Consider the following 22,661-nt stretch of genomic DNA (forward strand, 5'->3'; position numbering starts at 1 on the left):
CAGTTGGGCGCTCTCTTGTTTATACACGTTTGGTTTTTGGCATAGAACAAGTCGCATCGTTCGCGACCCAGCCGTTCTTCTAACGAGGAGCGGGTGTCACGTTATTTATTTATTCTGTCCATCACCCCTGTGTTTAGAGCGAGTGGTTTAACCCTCTCCATCTCCCTTCTCACAGCGGAGAGGGTGTACTAGAGAGGAAGTTACCATGTTGCGAGTGGTGATCGTGCAGCGGGTGTAGGTTATATCCGCTTGCAAAAGCGTTGCCGGAGGGGAGTTTGGTGAGGTTGCTGTACTACCTCTGCTCGTTGGTTTTATTTATTTTTTAAAATTTTTACTATTATCCTGAGCGGAAGGAGGGCTCCATAGTGCTGTGGGGAGATACATAAAGCAAACTATGGCGTCTCCGAAGAAAGGTGACTTGAGCGAGGAGGAAAAAGAATTGCTGGAAATGATTGGGAAAGGTGAGACGTTTTGCAAAATGCGATCCCTCTTACCTCGCGGTGAAGGCTTGTTCTAGGCCAAGTCTTGGCGCTTTTGTTTTAAGCTAAGAGTTTCAATAACGGGTGTCTAGTGTCTTTTACAGGCTGTTGTGAGTCATAAAGCTGGCCTCGCGCATCGGGCCCGCACTCATGCACAAGGCGGTTGTTTCTGGAAGTGGTGCGCCGCTTCTAACGTTTAGCGAAGGTCTAGCAAAAGATGGGTGTCGAAGAACATTTTAAGGCGTGCGAAATGAGACGGGATGGTGTTGTTGGCTGTGTCAGTGCAGGCTTTCCTGGGTGCTTGTTGAACATCCCCACCACCACTCTTCTGAACATGTGTATCGACTGGCCGCAGTTCAGTGTGGCTTTGCACAGGAATGCTGTCCATGACTGGTGCTTTTTATTGTCACATGCAATCCCAAAACAAGCAGTAAAGAGTCAAGGAACTGTACTTAGGTTTATTCCTATACCAGCCCTCCCCCGTCTTCCAAGGAGTTCATAGTATTACACATGCTGCTCTCTTCTTCCCCTATTTTATTCTCACAACTAACCTGTAAGATAGGGCTAGAGAATGAGAAATAGACTGGCCTAAGGTTCCCCAGTGAGGTTCATGCCTGAGTGAAGATTTGAAAGAGGCTTTCCTTGGTGGGAAAGATCCATACCGTAGATTTCAAGCACATCCAACACATACCTAAATCACATGACTTCCCCCAAGGAATCTTGGGAACTGTTGTTTCCTCCTCACAGAGCTACAAATTCCCAACAACCTACAGTTACCATGATTCCTTTGGGAAAATTGTGTGCTTTAAATGTGTGCTCTAAACTCTACATTGCACTTGTTCTTAATAGTTGCTTTCAGGGGAAGGCTTATTGTAGGGCACAGAGGACCAACCCCATTTGCTGTGACCTGTGTAAAAAAAAAACACCCAACACTTTAAAAAAGGTAAAGGTGTCCCCACACTTGTAGTGCGAGTCGTTTCCGACTCCTAGGGTGATGTCTTGTGACGTTTACTAGGCAGACCATGTATATGGGGTGGGATTGCCAGTTCCTTCCCTGGCCTTTCTGGTACTCATTTTACCGACCACGGATGGATGGAAGGCTGAGTGGACTTTGACCCCTTTTACCTGAAATTCGACTTCCTCCTTTCGTTGGAATCGAACTCCGGCCGTGAGCAGAGCTTCCCGCCTACCACTCTGCGCCACGGAGGATCTTTACTTGCTGTCATATTACCCAAAGGTACGGCAGGCTTTGTCAGTGGCTGCTCCTAAGCAGCACTTTTGCTGCTGCAGCAGGTGAAAAAGTAATTTGCCTTCCTTTGTTTTGCTATTGCACATTCTTTAGCTACAGAAGAACATAAATGGGCAGATGGAGGATGTGTGACAGTAAGATGATCCCCTTATTTTGCAGTAAGGGCCTGCCTTTTGCTTTGTTAACTAATGGGTAAGATTGTGCTACCAAAACTCCCCCAAGTTTATACACGATCCTTGTATTGTAAAGACACTTCAGAGTCACTGCCCATGCTAACTGCAAGTTGCTGGTATTGGGAATAGAGACAGCCATGTGATGCCTAACAACACAAAACTCTGCATATGCTAGATCTAGCCAGACACTACTTTGTTGGGTCACAGTGCTCTGTTACAACTCTGTGCATGCTGTTGACTGTCTGTACTTGTGCTGAAGGTGTAGGCTTGAAAATAAGCCATTGAGGCAGAAACTTTGGTGGGCAGCTATTCAATAAAATTATACCTTGCCTCTCTGCCCTTTATTCCCCAGGCAGATAACAACGTAAACAGAAAAAGCATATTTTAAACATAAAACCTTGGTTAAAAACTAACTTTAAAAAACAAATAAAAATAACTACAAAATAAAACAAAAGTAGATTAAAAAGAATCAAGCTTTAAAAATAGCAGGGAACTAAATGCTAAAAACAAAGCAGCACAAACAAATCATTTCAATAGGCCAAAAGCTTTAGATCATCCTAGTTCTGCCATTGGGGGGGAAAACATTTCAGTGCCAAAATATACCTTGGTAGGTAGTTCTTCACTCTAGCTTGGACTTACTTTGTGGGAACCCTTGAGGAATTTTTCTTTACCTGTTCTGAGTTTCTTGAACAGGTGGTTATCTTTGTTTTATTTATTTGTATATTTTATTTACCACATTTGTATCTCATCCTTCCTCCAAGAAGGTTTGCTTCACCTTTTGCTATTTGTTAGTTCATTATTTAATCACATTTTATATTCCTGCCTACTTCCTAAGAAGTCAACAGCCCTATGCTTTGGCTGAAAGTTGGTAACTGTGAATGTTGAGGCTGAGGAGGAATTTGAACCCAGGTCTCCCTGATTGATAGCTAGCACTCTGTCTGCTATACTGTACTGTACTTCATTGGCACAGCAGGAGCTCCAGTAGGTAACTTGACTACTCACGTGTCTGTGTACTTTCCTGAGCTATGTATTCTTTTCTGCTTATGGAGGTAGCCACTGAGGTGCTTTGCACATAAAACTTAACCCAAGCCATGTAGGGCTCCCAGAGTGGAGACTGTGCCCATTGCGCTCCATGAGCTGTAACCAAGGTTTGTTCTTGGGTTTAAAGTTCATAGCTTATCTGCAGTGAGACAAAAACTGTGTTTGTGATTGGATCACACACTAAACCAAACCACGACTTGACTGATGGCAGGACAGCAGCAGCAGGACCAGAAGAGGGGCAAAGCAGAAGGGATATCCTTTCCAGGAACCCACAAGTTCACACTAAGCACACTATTACACGTGAATCGGAGTTTTTCAACTCATTCTGAAAATGATTTGTACAAAAGTGTCCATTTGGAGGGCGGCAGTATGAAAGCCATACTGTGGTCTTGCCGTCTGTGTGGTAGGGATAATGTTTGGCAGGTGTCACATACTTTATCACTACAGAATTGTGACATCAGCAATAAAATGCCTACAAAATGTCTTCCTACCTTAGAGAAGGCCTTCTCAAATAAAATATTGTCCTTCATGACTATAGGCACCCTATTGTCCTCTTCATGACTATATACAATGATACTATGAACTGTGCGTAGGGTTGTAAGCTTTTAATAGCTACCAGCTCTTAGACTGCATGCTATTTTTTTTCTTGGAGAAAGTGAGAACAATTTTTTGCATCCATATTTTCTAAATAAAACCCATACATTTTGATATAAAGTAGTGCTATGTCCTACATATGTACTGCAGCCTTGCATTTAAAATACTTGCACTAAGTGTTAAGGAATTACACATATGCAAGTGTGCTATTGAAGGTGGACCGGAGTGCTTCTTTCCTCCAATGCATTTCTGTGCTGGGCATGGAAGACCCCTCTTCAGCATCCAGCATAAAAAAAAAATGAACACCTGAAAAATTGTTTTAGTAGCCTGTGTTTTATTCATAAAAAACAGTTCCACCACCACCAGTTGCCCTTATGAGTAAAAAATAGGCTAGTGAATATTTATTTTTGTAGTTGAATTAATTTCCTTTTTAAGGTTAGTTATGTGTGGCAATGCGATTCCTAAAATAAAACATGATCCCTCAAAACACTAGATTTATTGGCACACAGGTATTTGTATTTTAGTGTGTGTTTGTTATATTCACTTTTCAGCCCCAGTTTTCTTAACCATGATTAAGAGATTAGAATATGTCTGCAGGAACAAGCATTTTCTCACTGCAGCCCTTCCTATAAACATGGGAAGCTGCCTGTTACTGGTCTGTTTAGCCCAAGTTTGTTTATTCTGGCACCTCAAAGTACATTTTTTTATCCTTCTCTAATTGTGGATAAGGGATTTGTTGGCATCCACTATAACATCAGTTAACACTAACCAGGTTCCCATTTAACAATGATTTGAAGTTCAGCAAGTCCTTGTTGAAGGTAACCTGGTTGCTAGTGTTAATTGTGGTTACGGTCAGTGCTCTTGGCATCCTTTAACCATAGTTAAGGTAGGAAGGAGAGTCACGCATCCTCACAGCTAATGATTTCAAGGTTGTCAGAAACAGTATATTTCAGCCATCAAATGACCAGGAATGTGTTTAAAATTCCTCCTGAATGTTAACAATGCAGACAGGCACACCTCTCCAGGGAGGGCATTTAGTGAACAGAGAACTGCTACTGAGAAGGCTCTGTCATGGGTCAGCAGCACCAGCCAACAACTGGAGCAAGAGCAAATGCAAGAGCCCTATGAAACTGCCTGGTTTTTAGCCACTAGTTTTTGTAGCTTATCCTTTTATGCTTTGCTTAACGAATTACCTTGAATAGCTGTATATTAGCGCTTTTAAAAGGTTTCTGTTGGATGTTTGGAAATAACCAGTGTGGTTTAGTGGTTAGAGTATTTGGTTAGGAGTGGGGTTCTAGGTTGAAATCCCCATTCAGCCATGAAGCTCACTGGATGACCTTGGGCCAGTCTTGATCTTTCAGCCTAACCTACCTTGTAGGCGGTTATGATAAAACAGGGTAAGGGGAGAGGGAAAGAAGAATTATTGGTGTTCCTTTGGCCTCCTTGGAGGTAGGATGGGATATAAATGTAATAAATACGTTCATTGTACTGTTGTTATTTTTAATGGTAAACTCTTTTCCCTTAGGAAGCCATGAAGAAACTGCAAGACTGCTTGGCAGCAAGAATGTCCGTGTGAATTGTTTGGATGAGGTAAAAGACTTGACTAAAAATAGGACTGGGCAAGGTCAAATGAGAGGAACGCAAAGGCTGGCAGGTTTCCTTAAGTAAGACAATACTTCTCAAGGAAGCCTGAGTAGGAATTTAATATATTGCAGTTAGAAAGTATCCCTGGAGTACATCGGAGAATGACTAGTGTCGAACAAGCATTCATTATTCCCTGTAAGAAATGAAATAATGTAATATGCAGCATGCCTGAATAGTGGTATAATATGCTGGTTTTGTTGCTGCCGAAATATTCTCTTTAATTTCCAAAGTAAGCTAATGCTTTTTTAGAACTCCTTTATTTTTTGCACAAAAGTACCTTGAACTTTTGGTAATGTCAGATTTATTTATCTTCTGAAGTTGTACTGTTAAAACCTCAAGTTTCCCAGGGTCTTAAGATTGGTTGAAGAGTGAAAGCCACATATTACATAACATAAAATGTTTTAAAATGTAGTTCTAATTGGCTGTTTCTATTTGACCTTTTCTTGCATCAAAGGTGGTTCTTTCAAATGGGTTACTGTGGGAGAAAGCTTACAGTATATTTATAGATGACCTTCCTCGTGGGACTATGTGTCATAACACTTTTTGCTCATTTTAAACGAACATCTTGCAAATATTGGCCACAATCCAGTACAGAGTCATTTCGTACTGGATTGTGGCCATTGTCCCTGCAGATTTTTTTAAAATGAAATTGTTCATCTTGATTAGAGTTGTCAGCTGTAGATGTTTTCTGGGGAAGTGCTTCCCATGTGTGGTGTAATATGATTCCACCCAAAAAATCCACTTCCTCACCAGTGAATGCAATGCCTTGGAAAAAAGTATTCAGCTTTATAACTAAACAACATCTACAGAGACCCCCTTGTGGAATATCCCTGATCTAGTTTAGAGGGGAAAGGCTCAACAAAATTATTGGCTGGTTTTAATACAAAGTAGGAAAAGTTGCTATGGTGGAGTGTAGTTGGGATGGTGGAGGAGCAATATAGCTGATATACTGAGAGTGGGGCAGTTAATGCATCTGATCCATGCATTTTTTGTTCGTGGGATGGGACGTGGATCAAATCCTTCCTGGACTAAGTATTTTCATATGAATAATTTTTATACAGAGAGGCACCATATGAATATTTTTAAATAAATAAATGAGGAAAAGATATACATTTCAGTGCTGGAAAATAGCATTTATTCAATAAAAGCTTACAATTTTTTTTACTGTTGCCTTTCCTTAAGAGAATTTTGGTGATCACATTCAGTATGCCCTGTGCATTGATTTGCGGCATCCACTCAATGTTTCATACTTTGCCAGAGGTTCTCTTGTTTTATTTCTCTCTGTATGCTGCTTTGCGAGGGCTTGGCCCTGAAAAGCGACTAATAAATAACTTCAGTGAATGAATAATACAGATGCTGAATAGATCCAGACTAATTTAGTTATTCCCATATCGGTCGGTGGGACTCATGCCTGACCTTTCCCATTTATTTCAATGGGAACTTGTGGGCTCCGTCTCTCAGACTCCTCCCTCCATCAACTACCACCTGGCAGCAGCCATTCTGTCCAGCTCCAGCAGAAGAAGGGATGGTACGCAGGGCCACCCTATTGGCTCTTCTGACAGACCAGCTCCATTTGCTTCTCACGTTTCCATTCTAGGTGAACATTATAAGAACTACTAAGTAACTTTAAGAGTTTGCTTGTTCTCATTTTCTCTATCCTTTTCTTTTGTGTCGTGTCTTTTTGATTGTAAGCTTTCAAGGAGGGAGTGTTTTGTTCTTATTTATCTTGTTAAGCTTCTCTGGGAGTCTTTTCAGGAGTAAAAAGTGTTTTAAATAAATAATTTGGTCTGGATCTAGCGCACTACATTTACATATTGTGACGCATTCATTTTATGGCTCCTTTGTATTGGTGATCTACATGGTACATGTATAGCATCATATTCCATCTACAGTTACCTTGTTTTTTTCTTCAACTTCTGAAATTAATTCTCAAAATAACTTCCAGGAATTGAGGTATAATATGTGCTTTTGCCCTCCAATAACTTTTTCCCAGAAAATGCTTAAGGTCAGCTTTTCTTTTTTTTTTTTGAATCCTCATTATCAATCTGTAAGATGCATATTAAGGCAGGGAAAATGCCACCACTCTAGAGCCGGCTGTCTAGGCAGGTGACCTGTACATACACACCTCGCTACTCCTTAATGGGCGTCATGCACAAAATTCCCTCCCAACACTTGGAAGCCTTAGCTATAATTTCAGCATGTGAAAAACTAAGTGCATAATTTGAACAATTCATCCTAAATATATGCTTTCCAATCTCTTTAGAAAAGAACATTAAACAAATAAAGCTGTTGGAAATGAGAAGCAATTGAAGCAGAGATCCTAAATGCAGTTGTGCCTTTCTGGCTTAATAAATGCATGATGTATCATAGATTTGTGCATGTGCATACGTGTGTTGCTTAAAATGTCAGTTTTCACTAGAGCATTCAGCTAAATAAACTACAAAAAAATGATAATGATCCTTCTTCTCCACATGGCTTCCCAAAATGTAAAACTTGCCTGTTATATAAATTACTGTACTGTGATGTTAAATATAAAGAGGCTTTTTGAAGTTCTTCCTTGTAGCCTTTAACCTCTTTTCAGAGGAATGTGTGGTTTAGCACCAAATTAGATGTGATGTTAAGTGCGTGAAAACAATTAATGTGCACATTTTTAAAAATCTAAATAGCTGCCATGGGCAAGTAGGATTGGGACTGTGGCAAGTATGGAGTTAGCCCCTTCCCATAATGCTGTGATCGCAATGATGATAATGCCCCTCCTCCCATGACCACTGTTAGTTCTAGGAGGGACTCCACCAATGATTCTATTCCTACAGGAATGGGGAACCTGTGTCCTTCAGGTGTTGCTGGATGATACCTCTGTCATCCCTTACCATTGGTCATGGCTTGCTGGAGCGAATGAGAGTTGTAGTTCAAACCTTCTGGTAATGCAACGTTTTACCATCCCTGCATGAGTGTCTGTGGTAGCCTAAAAATAAAAGTCCAATAAGCAGTGATAAATGGCTTCCTGATAATAGACAGGTCTTGGTTTTGGACGTAACGCTAAGCCACAGTTTACTGTTACATGCACAAACCTCCTCCTCCTTCTTTGGTGCACCCTTAAAGAGGAAGTGGGAATGATATGTTTACGTTTTCAACTAACTGCAGATTCTCATTTTGTATAAAACAGGAACTACTGTTTGTTTTTAATAGCCACAGTTGTTCATAGTTAAGTTTAGACAACCCATAGATTAAATTAACTACAGTGTATCCTGGATCTAATGGAATGGTAAACTGATACTATCTGAAAAGGAAAGCAAGTGTGAGAGATATGGGAAGGCATAAGCCCAAGGTATGTTCACATGCTGCTAAATTGTTTAGTTTACAGCCAATCTACCACTGTGTTAGCATGGGCTCTATTTCAGAGGTGGGCAGACCTCACGTTTGAGGGATCTAGTTTGTTTTCTACTAGTTTACCATGGTCTTTTGGGTGGAGTCAGAGGCAAAATAGGGTTTCTGGGGGAGAGTGGCACATAGCATTAAGGAATTTCACATATATGTTTAAAATTAATACACATCCTTGGCCCAGGAATTTTTTTCAGTGTAAGAACTGAGCTTGCAGCTCAGTCCATTTGCACACAGATCCGCTTCTGGTTTTCCCTCCAAACTTTCTTCTTTTCAGCAGCATAATTAATTGCTGTAAACCGCCCAGACAGCTTTGGCTATGGGGCAGTATATAAATGTAATAATAAAAATAAATAAATAAATAATTTAGCAAAAAGCATGGGAGCCTTTTTGTTGCTGCTGTTGTTTAACCCAGGGGAGGGGAACCTGTGGTCCTTCAGATATCCTTGGTCTCCCATCAGTCCCAGCCAGAACGGCCAAAGCCCAGGAATGAAAGGGAGTTGTAGTCCAGCAACATCTGAAAGGCCACAGATTCCCAACACTTAGTTTAAACAGTTGGGAGTAAAAACTCTTGTTGATCTATTGCAAGTCATCCATTAAACCCTGCTCTGTGGACCATGGACAATGGACTGCCTTCAAGTCGATCCCGACTTATGGTGACCCTATGAATAGGGTTTTCATGGTAAGCGGTATTCAGAGGTGGTTTACCATTGACTTCCTCTGAGGCTGAGAGGCAGTGACTGGCCCAAGGTCACCCAGTGAAATTCATGGCTGTGTGGGGATTCGAACCCTGGTCTCCCAGGTCGTAGTCCAACACCTTAACCACTACACCACACTGGCTGTCTCTGTGGACCATAGTAGTATCAAATAGTCTTTAAGCTGTTGTGCTGTTAAAAGATGGGGGATAAGTTTGTTAAAGCAGTCCAGTCATTCCACATGACAAGCTTCCAAATCTGCAGTTTTGCTGTGTTCTCTTGCATATAAATCCAGATCCAAACAGTTTTTTACTCTTTTATTATGCAGAGGCATAGTGCCAAGTAGGGTCAAATATTTTACTTTGAGCTACCAACTACATATTGGAGGTGTAATTAGGATGCATGTGGAAGTATCTGGCACAAAGCCAGATGGAACATATGCAGTGCTTTTTTGGGGAGCACAGTACTCACCAGTATGAAATACCATCACCTCTTTTTTTGCTGCCCGTTGCAACTATTTTGTGCTGGCAACAATGGCACTTGTATCAAGAGATGTGTACTGGCACCTCGTTTTTTACCAAAAAAAAGCACTGAGCATATGTGAAATGTTCCTGAAGGGTACCAGGACACAGGTTTGGAAGCCCAGGAGGCCATAGTGTTTAAATGCTGCTCTGCAGGTATACCCCTCTCTTCATCTCCCTGCAACCCCCACAGTAACCCCCAGTGTGAATGTTTACATTTGACTTAGAACAGTGGATTTTCAATGCCGTTTGTATGCTGGGAAGACCAGAAGATTGAAAAATGTCATATTCCCAGACTAATGCACAGAAGAGCAAAATGCTCCTAACGCTTCTTAAAGTTCCAACTATCAAAAGAAGCATCCCAGTGGGGATCTGTGTGAGTGTGCATGCTATTTAAAGCAAGACAGTGCCAACACACATGTATTCCAGTGCACATTTGGATATGTAACTGATTTATCCTGCTGTTCTTATAGCTTCAAAGGGACATTTCCTCTCTCAGTTTAGCAGGTCCGGTTATCATTTGGGCTTGGAGGTGCTACCTTCTCTAGCCCACCAATTGCCCTGTTTTTAGGCCCTGAGACAACCTGTCTGATTCCATTCAACCTCCTAATTCCAGGTGAGCCTGCATGCTGTCTGGTTTGTAGCATACGAGTTACGTGCTGTGTGGATGTTATAGTAAGGACACAGCCTGTGCTCCACCATGACAGCATGGAGCCTGGCCTACAGTGATGGGGATTCTGCAACAGGGTTTAGAGTGTACCTTTGTATGCAGGGCACACTGTGCTTTGTACTATGCTTCTCAGAAGCCTGAGGAGCCTGCCCATCATAATCATGGCTCCATTGCTAGTTACACATAAACGCAGCAATCTTTGAAGTTGTTGGTTAAAGTGAAATCACTAGTACCATAAAGCAGAGTTTCTACCCTCCTTGGTACACTTCCACAATGGTTTCTAGTACCCCCCCTCTCTCATATACATGTCTTTTGTCCTTAGATTTTTTCTTTTGTAATCTTTTTTGTTTGAAGCCATCCTAGTAATATATTTTATTAATACTTTTGGTTATAGGAATTAAAAGCTTAACTACTTAAGTGTTCCTTCACCACCATCACCCAGTTGTAAAAAATGAAAGCTTTATTATTGATGCATTGCAGCTGTTAAGTTTTAATTGATCAGATCTTTGAAATAGGTAATGGGGCTATACTATTCACTGGTAGCCAATATGCCTTGAAGGACTATTGGTATATTACAAAAACATAAAAAACATAAATTGAAACGTTTTTCAATAGCTTAATCCTCTTAACTTTTACAAGAATTAATTGAAAAAATGATTGCAGTTGCCCACATTGTATTGAGAGAATATGATTGAGAATATTCTCATGTAGCAATGTAACAGAGTGAACATCAAATTGAAACGTTTGGAGTGGCCCCTATCCATTTTAGGAGCTCTTTATAGTTTGCTTTTTGTGTCAGTGGATGTAGTAATCTGATACTGTGTGAATTGACGTTTAAATACTACTGGAGGAGAACACACAGATATATTTAAAATGCTTGCATTTTTTTTTTCTTAGCACGGCATGACTCCTCTGATGCACGCGGCATACAAAGGGAAAGTTGATGTGTGCAGACTGCTCTTGCGACATGGGGCTGATGTAAACTGCAATGAACATGAACATGGATATACAGCTCTGATGTTTGCTGGGCTCTCAGGTAGGTATATGGTTTCCCTCGCTTCGATTATTTACATATATTTTTGGTGCTGAGCAAGGAATCTGTCATGACTTTCTATATGCAGGGTTTTTATCTTTCATTAAATGATTTACCAGTTACTGAGCAAGGGGAAGGACTGTACCATGGAGCTAGAATCCCTGTTTTGCATGCAGATGGTCCCAGGTTCAATCTCTGGTAGGGCAGGTAAAGACCTGAAGATGTGCTGCCAAAAAGTGTAGGCAGTACTCAGCTGGATGGAGCATTGGCCTAGCTTGGTATGAATTAGCTCCCCATGTTCCTAATGTAGAGGAAAAACAGCCTAAACTGCAGATTTAGGAAGGGCTGAAACATTTTAATATAGTCTTGTAGTGGGGAAGGGGGGGGACTCACCAAAAAGACTTACTTGGCTGAAAGTTTTATTACTCATTAAAAATCTAAATAAAGCTGTTTTCCTCTGTATTTAGGTAACAAAGAAATTACCTGGATGATGTTAGAGGCTGGAGCGGACACGGATGACGTTAACTCAGTGGGGAGGACAGCAGCTCAGATGGCTGCCTTTGTGGGTAAGTGGAATGGCAGTCTAGACCTACCTTTCATTAAGGCTAGGGGGGGAACCTGGTTCACTCCAGATGTTGTTGGATTCCAACTCCCATCATTCCTGACTATAGGCCATGCTGGCTGGGGCTGATGAGTGTTGGAGGGGCACAGGTTCCCCACCCCCACATTAAGGTGACGGAGAAGCTTGATTTGAGTTTACATTTATTGCATTTATTTTTGGGGGGTGGGAGTAAGTGCTATTTGTCACTACAATCATCTTAACTAACACAAGGGGCAGCCTCCATGGAAGTAAAACATTCAGTGTTGTTAATTTTCTAGAATACTCCTTTAATATTTGTACGGGTTAGTCTGCGGAGGCTGCTGAATTTGTAATTGGAGGAGAAAACTACCCTGTTTCAATTTGGACCTGGTTTTCAGTAAAATTTGGATCCAGCTCAAAAACGGGCTTGCCTCCACTATTAGCAAGCCCTCCCTCTTATCAGTTTCCCTTTCCCACTTCACAGCCAAAGACGTATTTTCTTTGAAAAGGGAGATGGTACCCAGCAGCAAGGAGGATTTGCTAGATAGTAGTAGCCTTTGAGAGCTGAAAAACTACATATAATATGTATTTACTAGGGGCTCTACCCCTGTGTGCTCCGCATTCCAACCACTCCCCCAGGTCTCCAAGGCAGCTCCACCTCCTCCCATTCTCCTCCTGGTCTCCCCTTCCTACCTCCCCCCCCCAATTATCTGGAGGAAAGGAAGGCCTTGTGGTAGTGACGCCAAGGCCTCCCATGAAGCATTCCAGGGTCACCCAGGCTGCCACCCGCTTGCTCACCTTCCTGTCCCCCGCCCCCCGGCCTTGAGCACAGCACGGCTGGGCCACTACCCATCACCACTCATTCACCTTTCTTCTCTTTCCTTCACCCCTGCTTCCTTGAGCCTAGCATGGCTGGGTCACACTGTAGTTCATAGCACCACCTGTCTGTGGCCTGGCAAACTGCAGCATGACACATTCAGGGCTTATAAAAATATTTTGTTAGACGAAAATATATGATGATGATGAGCTATGTCTCCTTTTAAGGAGAGGCCATCAAGAAAAGGGTTATTTCCTGGAAATGGGGTTGGAAGGACTGCTGGGTAGCGACAACTCAGGTTTTCTTTTAAAGATAACACCTTGAGTCGTTTGTAGATAATGCAAAGCATCAGGCACAAAGAGGGTTGTGAGACTTTGTCTCACTCTTTAGACTTGAGATGCTGTAGGCAAGATAAACAACTGAAGAATATTTTTATTTATTTATTTATTATTTGATTTATGTCCCGCCCTTCCTCCCAGCAGGAAAGTGGTGAAAGGTCTAAGAGGTGAAAGGTCTAAGAAAGTAGTAGTGAAAGGTCTAAGATGCAGCCCAGGACCTACCTCTGATTTCAGGAATCTGCTTACAACTTCTAAATCTAAATGGTCCATAGTCAGAGATTCAGTCATTGTAATTGCCAGTCTGTGCTAGAAGCTTTGTAATCAGCTGTTGAGCAGGGTTTAAATCCTGCTCAGTTTGGCAGGATTCCGTGCAAACTGTTGTTGCTAAAAGGAAGTTTTTTTCTTTAGTTTTAGTTTTAGTAGGGATTCCGATGCACACCCCTTTCTGATTCAGGAGGGGGTTTGCATTGGAATCTTCCTAAAAGGAAGGACTTTCAAAGAGTCCTGTGCAGACTCACAGCAGCCAGAGAAATCCCAAAACAGAGGGTGGGGATGGGCAGGGGAGAGCGATAGCAAGGGTGAGGATGATGAGGGAAGACAAACAATAGGGGAAGAGTGAGATATTTCCTCACAGAGAAGGGGAGCAATGGAAGGAAGTTTGAAGGGTGTGGGGGAATAGAATTGACTCAAGGCAGAAGGTGAAGACTGCAGCAGAGAATGCCAAGGGGGGGATGGAGAGAAAGATTTGTATTTTACAGATATCTCTGTGTGCAAAAGAAGTCCTTCTCACTTTTTGCAGATCAGCAGCAAGAGGGACTTCTCCCACATGAGATACATGTAAAATACAAGGGACACTGCTACCCCTGTGCTCAGCGCTTGCCAAGCACCAAGAATAGGCCTTGCAAAGTGGTTCTTTCTCCCCTACCCATGCCCACCATTTTATAGGCATCGCTGCACACAAGAGACATCCTTTTCATAACTGATCTACAAAAGGCAGGTTTCTTCACCCAGCTGGCTGTCAGGCACTTGGGAGCCCCGCACAAGGGATTTGACAAGTGGACAGGACAACCTACCTGTTGATCATGTGCTGTCATAATGGCATCATGTAATTGACAGGTGACAGGTCCTACCCATCTGTCAAATTTGGCCCATGAGGTTGATCCTGAGAAGGACCTGGCCTGTGGAGCCAAAAAGGTTCCTCACCCCTGGGTTAAAAAGTAAAGCAAACTTCAGTCATATTTCTTATGAGCCACTTTCAAATGTGATGATTAAATACAGTATCTTCCAGAAGGATTATAACCCTTGACTGGTTACCAGTGCCATATGTTTTTAGGTTTAGTTGAACAAGAATAAACTCAAGCCTATAAAAACATAATGATCTTGGAACTGTTTCATAATGCACCTTAAAGTTGCTTTATAGGTGAGTTGGTTTGGTTTTACAAATTTTGTCACTGTGGACCTTGAGCCTTGAAAAATTGTCTCTGAAGTTTATATGAAGGTATTTCCACTTAGTTTCTTGAGTTTATTAGAACTGTACTTCCTCATCTCCAAATGGTTAACAGTCTCTGATTTGAGCTTCATGTGTAAAATCGTTTGGTTTTCTTCATAAAAGATACACCATTCTCTTTTTAGGTCAACATGACTGTGTCACTGTGATCAACAACTTCTTTCCTCGAGAAAGATTAGACTACTATACGAAACCACAAGGACTAGACAAAGAACCCAAACTGCCAATTAAGTTAGCTGGACCTCTGCATAAGATCATTACAACTACCAATTTGCATCCTGTTAAGGTAGAGTGCCTGTATTCTGACTTCTCTTTCAGGTAGTCAAATAACTACAAGCTTGCTGAATGAGGTCAGCCCTGTAAGAGAAAAATTTAACGGATGGAAATGGATGGCAAAATTTAACCTGCAGCTAATTTCATGGTTCTGAGTTTGTTTTTGACATTCCAAAATCAAGGCCCATTCTCAGTGCCTCTAGCACTTCATTCTGACATGGTGAGATATTTATTTAAAATAGGCCCCATATGAAACACTCAAAGGTTAGCATGCTGAAGGTTATTTCATTGAAGCCTATAAACCTTGTGCCAATTTTTTTGGCTGTATAGATTGTTTAGCAAGGTGGTCTTCAACTTTTTCAGACCCAGAGCTCACTTTTAACCCAGCATACTTTATTTATTTATAGCATGCGACCCACCTTAGATCAGAAGTGGGTCCCAGTCCACCAGCTGAAGACCAGTAGTTTAGCAGAAGCAAGACATCATCTCATGAGGACTTGAATGAAAATGAAGAGTTTAAATGTACTTATGTAACACTAATCTCAGCTATCAGTTCCTATGAAATTTGTTAGTTTCAGAAAGGGCCTGATGGTTGTTGGTTAGAAGCTACGAGTGGGGCCTGCAACAAAATGTGGTGTGAAGTGCCACAGTTAAGGTTTCAAGCCACTCCATTCCATTCCCTGCCCCCATCAGTCATCAGCATTCCAGGGTCACACAGCATGCTTGGTCTTCTTTGGACTGTTTTGTGGGTTCCCACCCTTAGGCAATGTTCCATCAGAGGCTTTGTATTTCTGCAAACCTTGGGTTTTCCCAAGCACCAGAAGCAATGCCACTTATGCCCTGAACGCTGGAAATAGAAAGAACTATGATGATTTTCAGCTGCTTCATCAAAGATGTGCTCCACCTTGAATGACTATCACTTTTTGTATTCAGTATGCATGCAGTGTGGCATTAAAATAAATCAACCATATTCACAATGTGATCTACCCATTGCCTAGCAAGTTTCTTTTGGTAAAATGACTTATTTTCAAAGATAAAAGAGCAAGAAATCCTATGATGATGAGCACTTAGCAGTTACCTATAGAATCTTCTTTAAATAATCAGTTCAGAAAGGAATGCTACTTATTAGATACAACTCTTGCTAATTTTTTTCCTATAGATTGTGTTGCTAGTGAAAGAAAATCCTCTCCTGGCAGAAGTCGAAGCAATGCAGAAATGCTACAGAGTGTTGGATCTGATTTGTGAGAAGTGTATGAAGCAGAGAGATATGAATGAAGTACTGGCAATAAAAATGCACTACATTAGCTGCATTTTCCAAAAATGTATTCTCTTCCTTAAGGAGCGAGAGGAAAAATTGGATGGATTAATCAAAAGGTATGGTCTCATTTAATCCATCTAGAAGGGCATTATATTAATGTCTGTCCAAGTAAAGACAGGCTGCTTTGCTGTAACTGGTACAGTAGGGCCCCACTTATATGGCAGGTTAGGTTCCAGACCCCCACCAGAAAGCGAAAACCGCCAGAAAGCTGTAGCGTGGGGGTCTGGAACCTAACCTGCTGATCATACCAGAGGAGGAGGAAATCAGATCTTCCCCTCCTTGGGTGCGATCAGCTTGAGTGGGAGTCTGATCACGCCAGAAGAGGAGAAGATCAGCTGGAGTGCAGGAAGCTCCAGCCCTCCCTCCAGCTGATCGCCCCGCTGGCACCATATTAGCGGAATGCCAAGAAGCGGGGCCCTACTGTATTCAAGAAATCTATGTTATTGCCTATGAACTCTGCACAGGTGCAGATGCTTGTTTTGAAATATTTATGAGCTTTAACTCGGGAGTTGGAGATTGTTTCTTCACCATATAATGGGAGACCTTTAGCATGTGCAAATGCCTTAAGGGGCAGGGTGAATGCCTTGCTGCTGAATTCCCTTCAAATCCCCATGTTAGCTGCAGCTAGAGGAATATTCTCCATGGTTATCCACAAGTTAAGCCATTCTTCAGAGGGAATGGACAAAAAGGCTTTCTTGGAAATGCTGTATCCACAACCCCCCTCTGATATACATTTGTTATATCCATGAGTAAGGGATTCTGTTCATGTCTCCTCAATCCTATCCTCTCTTGTTGAACATCCTCCCCAGGCTCTTTTTCTTTGTCTCTCTCGTACTAGCCCAAGATTTTTTTTAAAAAAAATTGCCCAGGCCTTTTTATCTGATAACCTGTGTTTAAAGATCTGATGATGCTATTGACTCTTTTTAGGCTGATGTGTTGTAACAGCAGTAATACTTGTTATTACTTTAATCATACTGAAAGACACCCTGAAGGTTTATTTCAAACTGATTGAGATATTAAGTAAAAGACACTATGGTGGCCTGGTTCACACGACACAGTTAAGCCAAACAAAGCTTGGCTACAGCTCGTGATTAACGAGAGAGCTGAACTATGAGCCCAGGTTTGGACTATATGCTAAGCTTATAGCGTGGGGCCAAAAAGAACCAGGGAGAAGCAAGCTGGCTGTGATCTTCCCTCCAGGATCCCCCTCATGTTTCCATGGTCCTGGTAACCCATAGTTTGGCTTACCATTTGTGTCAACCAAGCCTATGCTTTACTAGCCTTTGTGATAGGGTGAGATTATCTTTAGCTAACAAATAGTTAATGTAAAATCTCAGAACTGAAAGACATTATCATTTTACATATTTTAAATGTCGCACACAAGACATTTGTGCTTTAGCAGCTTTCTCTGTGGTTTGGGTATACAGCTGGAATATTAAAATCTTTGTTTACATGCTGCACCATCAGTAAGGAAGGAAGCCATGTGGACTACAAATAAAGGAAGGTGTTTGTCCAATAGCATTAGCACAACGTTTTCCCCCTTGTCTTGCTTTAATCATTTCAGCCTCCTGAAAGGCAGAGATGCAGATAGTTTTCCAGTATATCAAGAGAAGCTTATCCGAGAATGCATTAGAAAATTTCCTTATTGTGAAGCTACTTTGCTCCAGCAGCTTGTGAGAAGCATTGCTCCAGTTGAAATTGTGAGTGTCTCTAGTTGAATAGCTTCTCTCTCTATTTGGCAAACATTTGAAATCCCCAAACCGCAGCTTAATTGGTTCACTTGACATGTTGGACTGTTTTCAAGAACTGTACTTGGTACAGAGGGCAAAAAAGTGTTTGATGGAACTTCATTAAAAAGAATTGGGGTTGAGTTGCCTTTATATTCTGATAATACTTACAAAGTTAACTCTCATCTTAGCTTGATATCCTTCTGGAGGGGAAAGGAAGGGGTCTCATGTCCTGCTGAGCATCCAGGCAGAAGCATGACCTTTTTCCCCTTCGCCAAAACCAGGGGTGGGGGGTGTCTTGTCATGCTGAGCTTTGGAGCAGGCAGAAGCAGCCTGATTCATTATGCCTTTATCTGCTCCAAAGCCTAGCATTATAGGGGAGACACTCTTCAATTTTCTATGCCCAAACCACCACACATGCCAGAAAACTCAGGGATCAGTGGCAACAAGTTGAAACAAAACTTGTGAATCCTTGAATTGGTTTTTGTTCCCAATGTCCTGCAATCCTCACTGTACTATCATCAGTGGCTTTCTTTAGATATAAAAGTAGTATGGTGGTGTATTTTTAAAATAACGATTAGGTGAAATCCTTTAGAATTGGGGCAGAAAACCTTATTTTGGGGGACCCTGCACCCTTTCCTTATCTCTCAAAGAACCATGTTTCTTCTCCCACATTTCTTATCTCCTCACCATTCTTTCTAGTAGCCATGTTTGCACTGTGTGTGTGTGTGTTGTCATCTCCTCCGAGACTGCTTTGGCATATACATAAAAAAGAAAATAGTACACAAAGAAACTTGGGTGAACCTTTCCGAAGGGTGCCTATGAGGGTTGTAGAGATCCTGGTGACCCAGTGATGATGTAGTCTGTGGGTGCGGTCTCTTCAAAAAATACCTCACAAACTTTCCTCAGTGCTGCTACTATTTAGCTTGTAGACTGCAACCAACATCTTGGTAAATTCAAGCCAAAAGCAAATTATTTGGATGCCTTTTCTCAAAGTTAAAAAATAAAAATTAAATTTATTTTTATTCACCTGGAGTGAACATATGCAGCATTGCTCTTGCGTGGCATTCATGTAATTAGGCTTATTATGTTCCTCTTGTTATAAAGGACATATTCATGTTCATGCTAAATATTGCAAGCATCCTACCACCCTGCTGTTCAAAATCCTTGAACTACTGAAAATGCTTCACTAGATATTTTGTGTATATAAGCAAATCATGGCAGACTGTCTTGAAACGACATCACCTTCTGTTACACCGGTTAGCAAAATTAATCTGAGAGAGTGGAAAAACAATTTCCCTGCTTCTTTCTCTATGTCAGGCAAAGATCTTGAATGCTTATTTTAAGAGCAGTAAAAGTACTAAAGTATACATGGAAAATATGCAGATTTTTTCTGTATCTGATTTCAGTGTTGCAGCTAGAGGCTTCTATTTGGCTCTGTGTGTTTGCAGTGATTTAACGGTCTTTAATTTTTTCCCAGGGTTCTGATCCTACAGCTTTTTCTGTGCTTACACAAGCCATTACTGGCCAAGTAGGGTTTGTGGATGCTGAGTTTTGTACAACATGTGGGGGAAAAGGTGCAGCCAAAAGATGTTCCGTATGCAAAATGGTAAGAATCTGCAGGTAAATACTGAGATTCCAACAAGTGATTTTAACTGTTCACATATTTGGAAACTATTCCATCATAACAGTATAGATATTACAAGTGCTATATTTTGAAACTCCTAAAGTGAAAATGAGCAAATAGCTGTTGGCTGTTGAATTTCCAATTGCACGAGTCAACAGAAACAAACTATTTGCGGCTGTTAAAATCAACTAGCTATTACTAGGCTTGGGGTTCTTAAAATAAACCAGTTATTACCAGGTTCGAGTTCCAGTTTTCCTTACTGAAGGATGCATTTTATTCCCTGGATGATTCAAAAATAGGCACAGTGTTTTGTGTGTTGAGACATTATATTGTTCATTCTCAGGTGATCTACTGTGATCAGAACTGCCAGAAAATGCATTGGTTTACACACAAGAAAGCATGCAAGACACTAAAGGAAGCCCATGAGAAGCAGGAGTTGGAAACTGCCAAAGAAAAGAAGCAGCAAGAAAAAAAGCACAAGAGAGGTTGAGACACATTATTGTCATTGCAACAGTTCATGATCATGTCCCTCATTAGGTTGGGGGGGGGCAATCCTTAAAACAATGCTAGTAATCGTGCAAGGGGTGGGGAACCTGTGGCCCTCCAGATGTTGGACTTGCTACACTCCTCATTCCAACCATCTGGAGTATTTTTTGATCAAGCGGTTTATAATTTCTCTAAATAAAATAAACCCTATTGACCATGCTGGCTTCATCTGATCAGAATTAGAGACCAAACAACATTTGGAGGTCCACAGTCTCCCAATCTCTGTTTTAACCCAAACACCAACTAGATCAAAAGAACAGTGCAACTAATCCCATATAGCCATGGGTGCTTATATTTGTCAAATTACACCCCCCATGCCATGCAAGAAACTAGTTTTTTGAAACAAAGCTTTATATAAATTTGTGATTTGGCACATGCATTTGTTGTTCACAGCAGGATGGGGAGTCTAGATGCCACTAAGGATGTCCAAGCCTTTGCCGGGGGGGAGGGGGGCTGAAATTGCTTTTTGAATCATGGACTTGATGCCAACCTATTTACACAGTGGGAACGTGCTGGTTATTGGCTTTTCAAAACCCTAAACAACTGTGAGCCAGGATAATAAAAGATCTTTCTCCTATACAAACCTGCCCATCCCAAATTCATCTGGACAAGTATCTTTTAATCTACAGTGTTAAGCATTATAGGAATTGTTGAAATAAGTAATAAATGCCCCACCCCCATCCAACTCATGGCTGGTGTGAAAATGTGATAAGGGTTTCTCAGTTGCAGCACCTAGCCTTTAGAATTCCTTGCTGTGGGAGACCCTCTTAGCCGCCGCTTCCATGGCATTCTGCTGCCAACTAAAAATGTTCTTGGCCTGAATGTTCATCTGCTTGATTTTAGTAAGTTGTTTTTCTGTTGTATATTGGCTACTTTGCTTTCATTTTTGAACAGGAGGGACAAGATATAAGTATTCTGCTCCTGGGCTCCTGCTGGGAGGAACACCAGGATATAAATCAAATAATAAACAAATAAAGAAAGTATTTTTAATGTCATCCTCTGATAGTTTAGTTCTCCCATTCCAGGTTATGTTACAGTCATGTGCAACTAATTCTAGCTAGATATAGAACAGTTAGCAAACAGGTACCTTTCGTGCCTAACCACTACAAAGCCTAATCCAGCAGCCATCATGTCATCCCAATCAGATGTCAATGGCCCTGATCATCTATTCACTGAGCTGGATTCATTGCCCCTTCCTTTGATCTGACAGGCATTTAACCTTGTCTGTGTAGAAGTCCTATTGAGTTCAATGGGATTTACTCCCAGAGGAGTTAGGGTTGCAGTTTTAGAAACACACATCATGAGCCCTCCCTCCCCTTATGCAGAAGCAGCTATTCGCTCCCTAAGCTCCTGGTATTGTTTCAGAAGAGTAAAAGCTAAAGAGTAAGAATTTCATTGATACACGGCTGCTTTCTTAAACTGCCCATGGAATCAGAGCTGGTTTAACTTTGTTCTTGGAGCCATTTTAACTTGTATTCATGATTTCAATAGGCATTACGAAATAGCTTCGAATAGTGGTGTTAGTTTCTGGGATGATGGAGCTGTGCAACTTAAAAAAAAAAAGTGTTGTCCTGTGTTTTCCCTGTAGAGGCAGCACGAGCAGCAGAATCAACTTTAATAAGTGAAGAACAGTTGGCCTCTGAACCAGGACACAATAAAGAAGTAGAACTAAAATGTGCAGGAAATGGAACTGAGGAGATGATTCCTAACAAGGATATGCCTGCACCAGCTCCTCAAGTTGACAAGGTCCATCAAGGAGAGACTAGTTTAGCAGACATCACTATTGAAAAAGCTCATGAATCTGAGGAGTAACAAGCTGGGGAGTCAGAGCTTTTTGGAGAATGTCCTCTAGACCACAACATCATGATATACAGTCCATGGAGTGTGGTTATATTGACATACATTATGATCCCAGATATGTCAACTTATTTGTCTTGTGTAACTACAGCACATCATCCTAGCTTGTGAAGGCAAGAGCTTAACCATCTGATTAAAAATGATAGTGTATCCATTTGTCTTCGTACCTATGAAGCATTGAAAATTTAACAGGCAGCTGAGAACAGGATCACTTGCTAGCAAGATTTTTAAAAACTCTTTTAAACTTAGATTTTGGGGCAATATACTGCTACAATACTGTGGGATATAACATCTAAAAGGTAAATATTAAGTTTCTGGGTCTAGATTTTGAACATGAGTACTGCTACTTGTCTGTTTCCAATAAATAAATCCTGCTAATCCTTGTGGCTTAACCTGCTTGAACTCTCTCTTTCGATTTAAGTAAGTGGTTAATTATTAGTTATATATCATATCATGAACGTTTGAAAACTGTTCTTGAGGAAAATAGGTTCATAACACAGTGACATTTTGCTACACTTTTATACGTTACAAATCATGTTTTTGTTGCTACTTAGCATCACTAACCAACTGATCTTTAGCTGTCAGTGTTTG

General features: G+C 41.2%; 1 protein-coding gene across 2 annotated transcripts; it reads left to right on the top strand.

Annotated features, from left to right (window-relative positions):
- The first annotated feature begins 35 nt into the window (after positions 1-35).
- ANKMY2 (ankyrin repeat and MYND domain containing 2) lies at positions 36-22,450 on the top strand. 2 transcript variants are annotated; one of them, XM_061585842.1, is made up of 10 exons: positions 36-461; positions 5,062-5,126; positions 11,345-11,483; positions 11,948-12,046; positions 14,848-15,008; positions 16,155-16,369; positions 17,878-18,013; positions 19,521-19,649; positions 20,011-20,152; positions 21,778-22,450. In XM_061585842.1, exons 1-10 carry the CDS (start codon positions 395-397, stop codon positions 22,023-22,025), a joined length of 1,401 nt encoding a protein of 466 aa, XP_061441826.1. In that variant the 5' UTR covers positions 36-394; the 3' UTR covers positions 22,026-22,450. The 2 variants fall into 2 exon arrangements, with proteins under 2 accessions (XP_061441826.1, XP_061441827.1); XM_061585843.1 differs by having other exon boundaries at positions 46-461; positions 21,802-22,450.
- The last annotated feature ends 211 nt before the right edge of the window (positions 22,451-22,661 follow it).

The sequence above is a fragment of the Rhineura floridana genome, chromosome 10 (assembly GCF_030035675.1).
Source record: "Rhineura floridana isolate rRhiFlo1 chromosome 10, rRhiFlo1.hap2, whole genome shotgun sequence".
NCBI classification, from domain to species: Eukaryota; Metazoa; Chordata; class Lepidosauria; order Squamata; family Rhineuridae; genus Rhineura; species Rhineura floridana.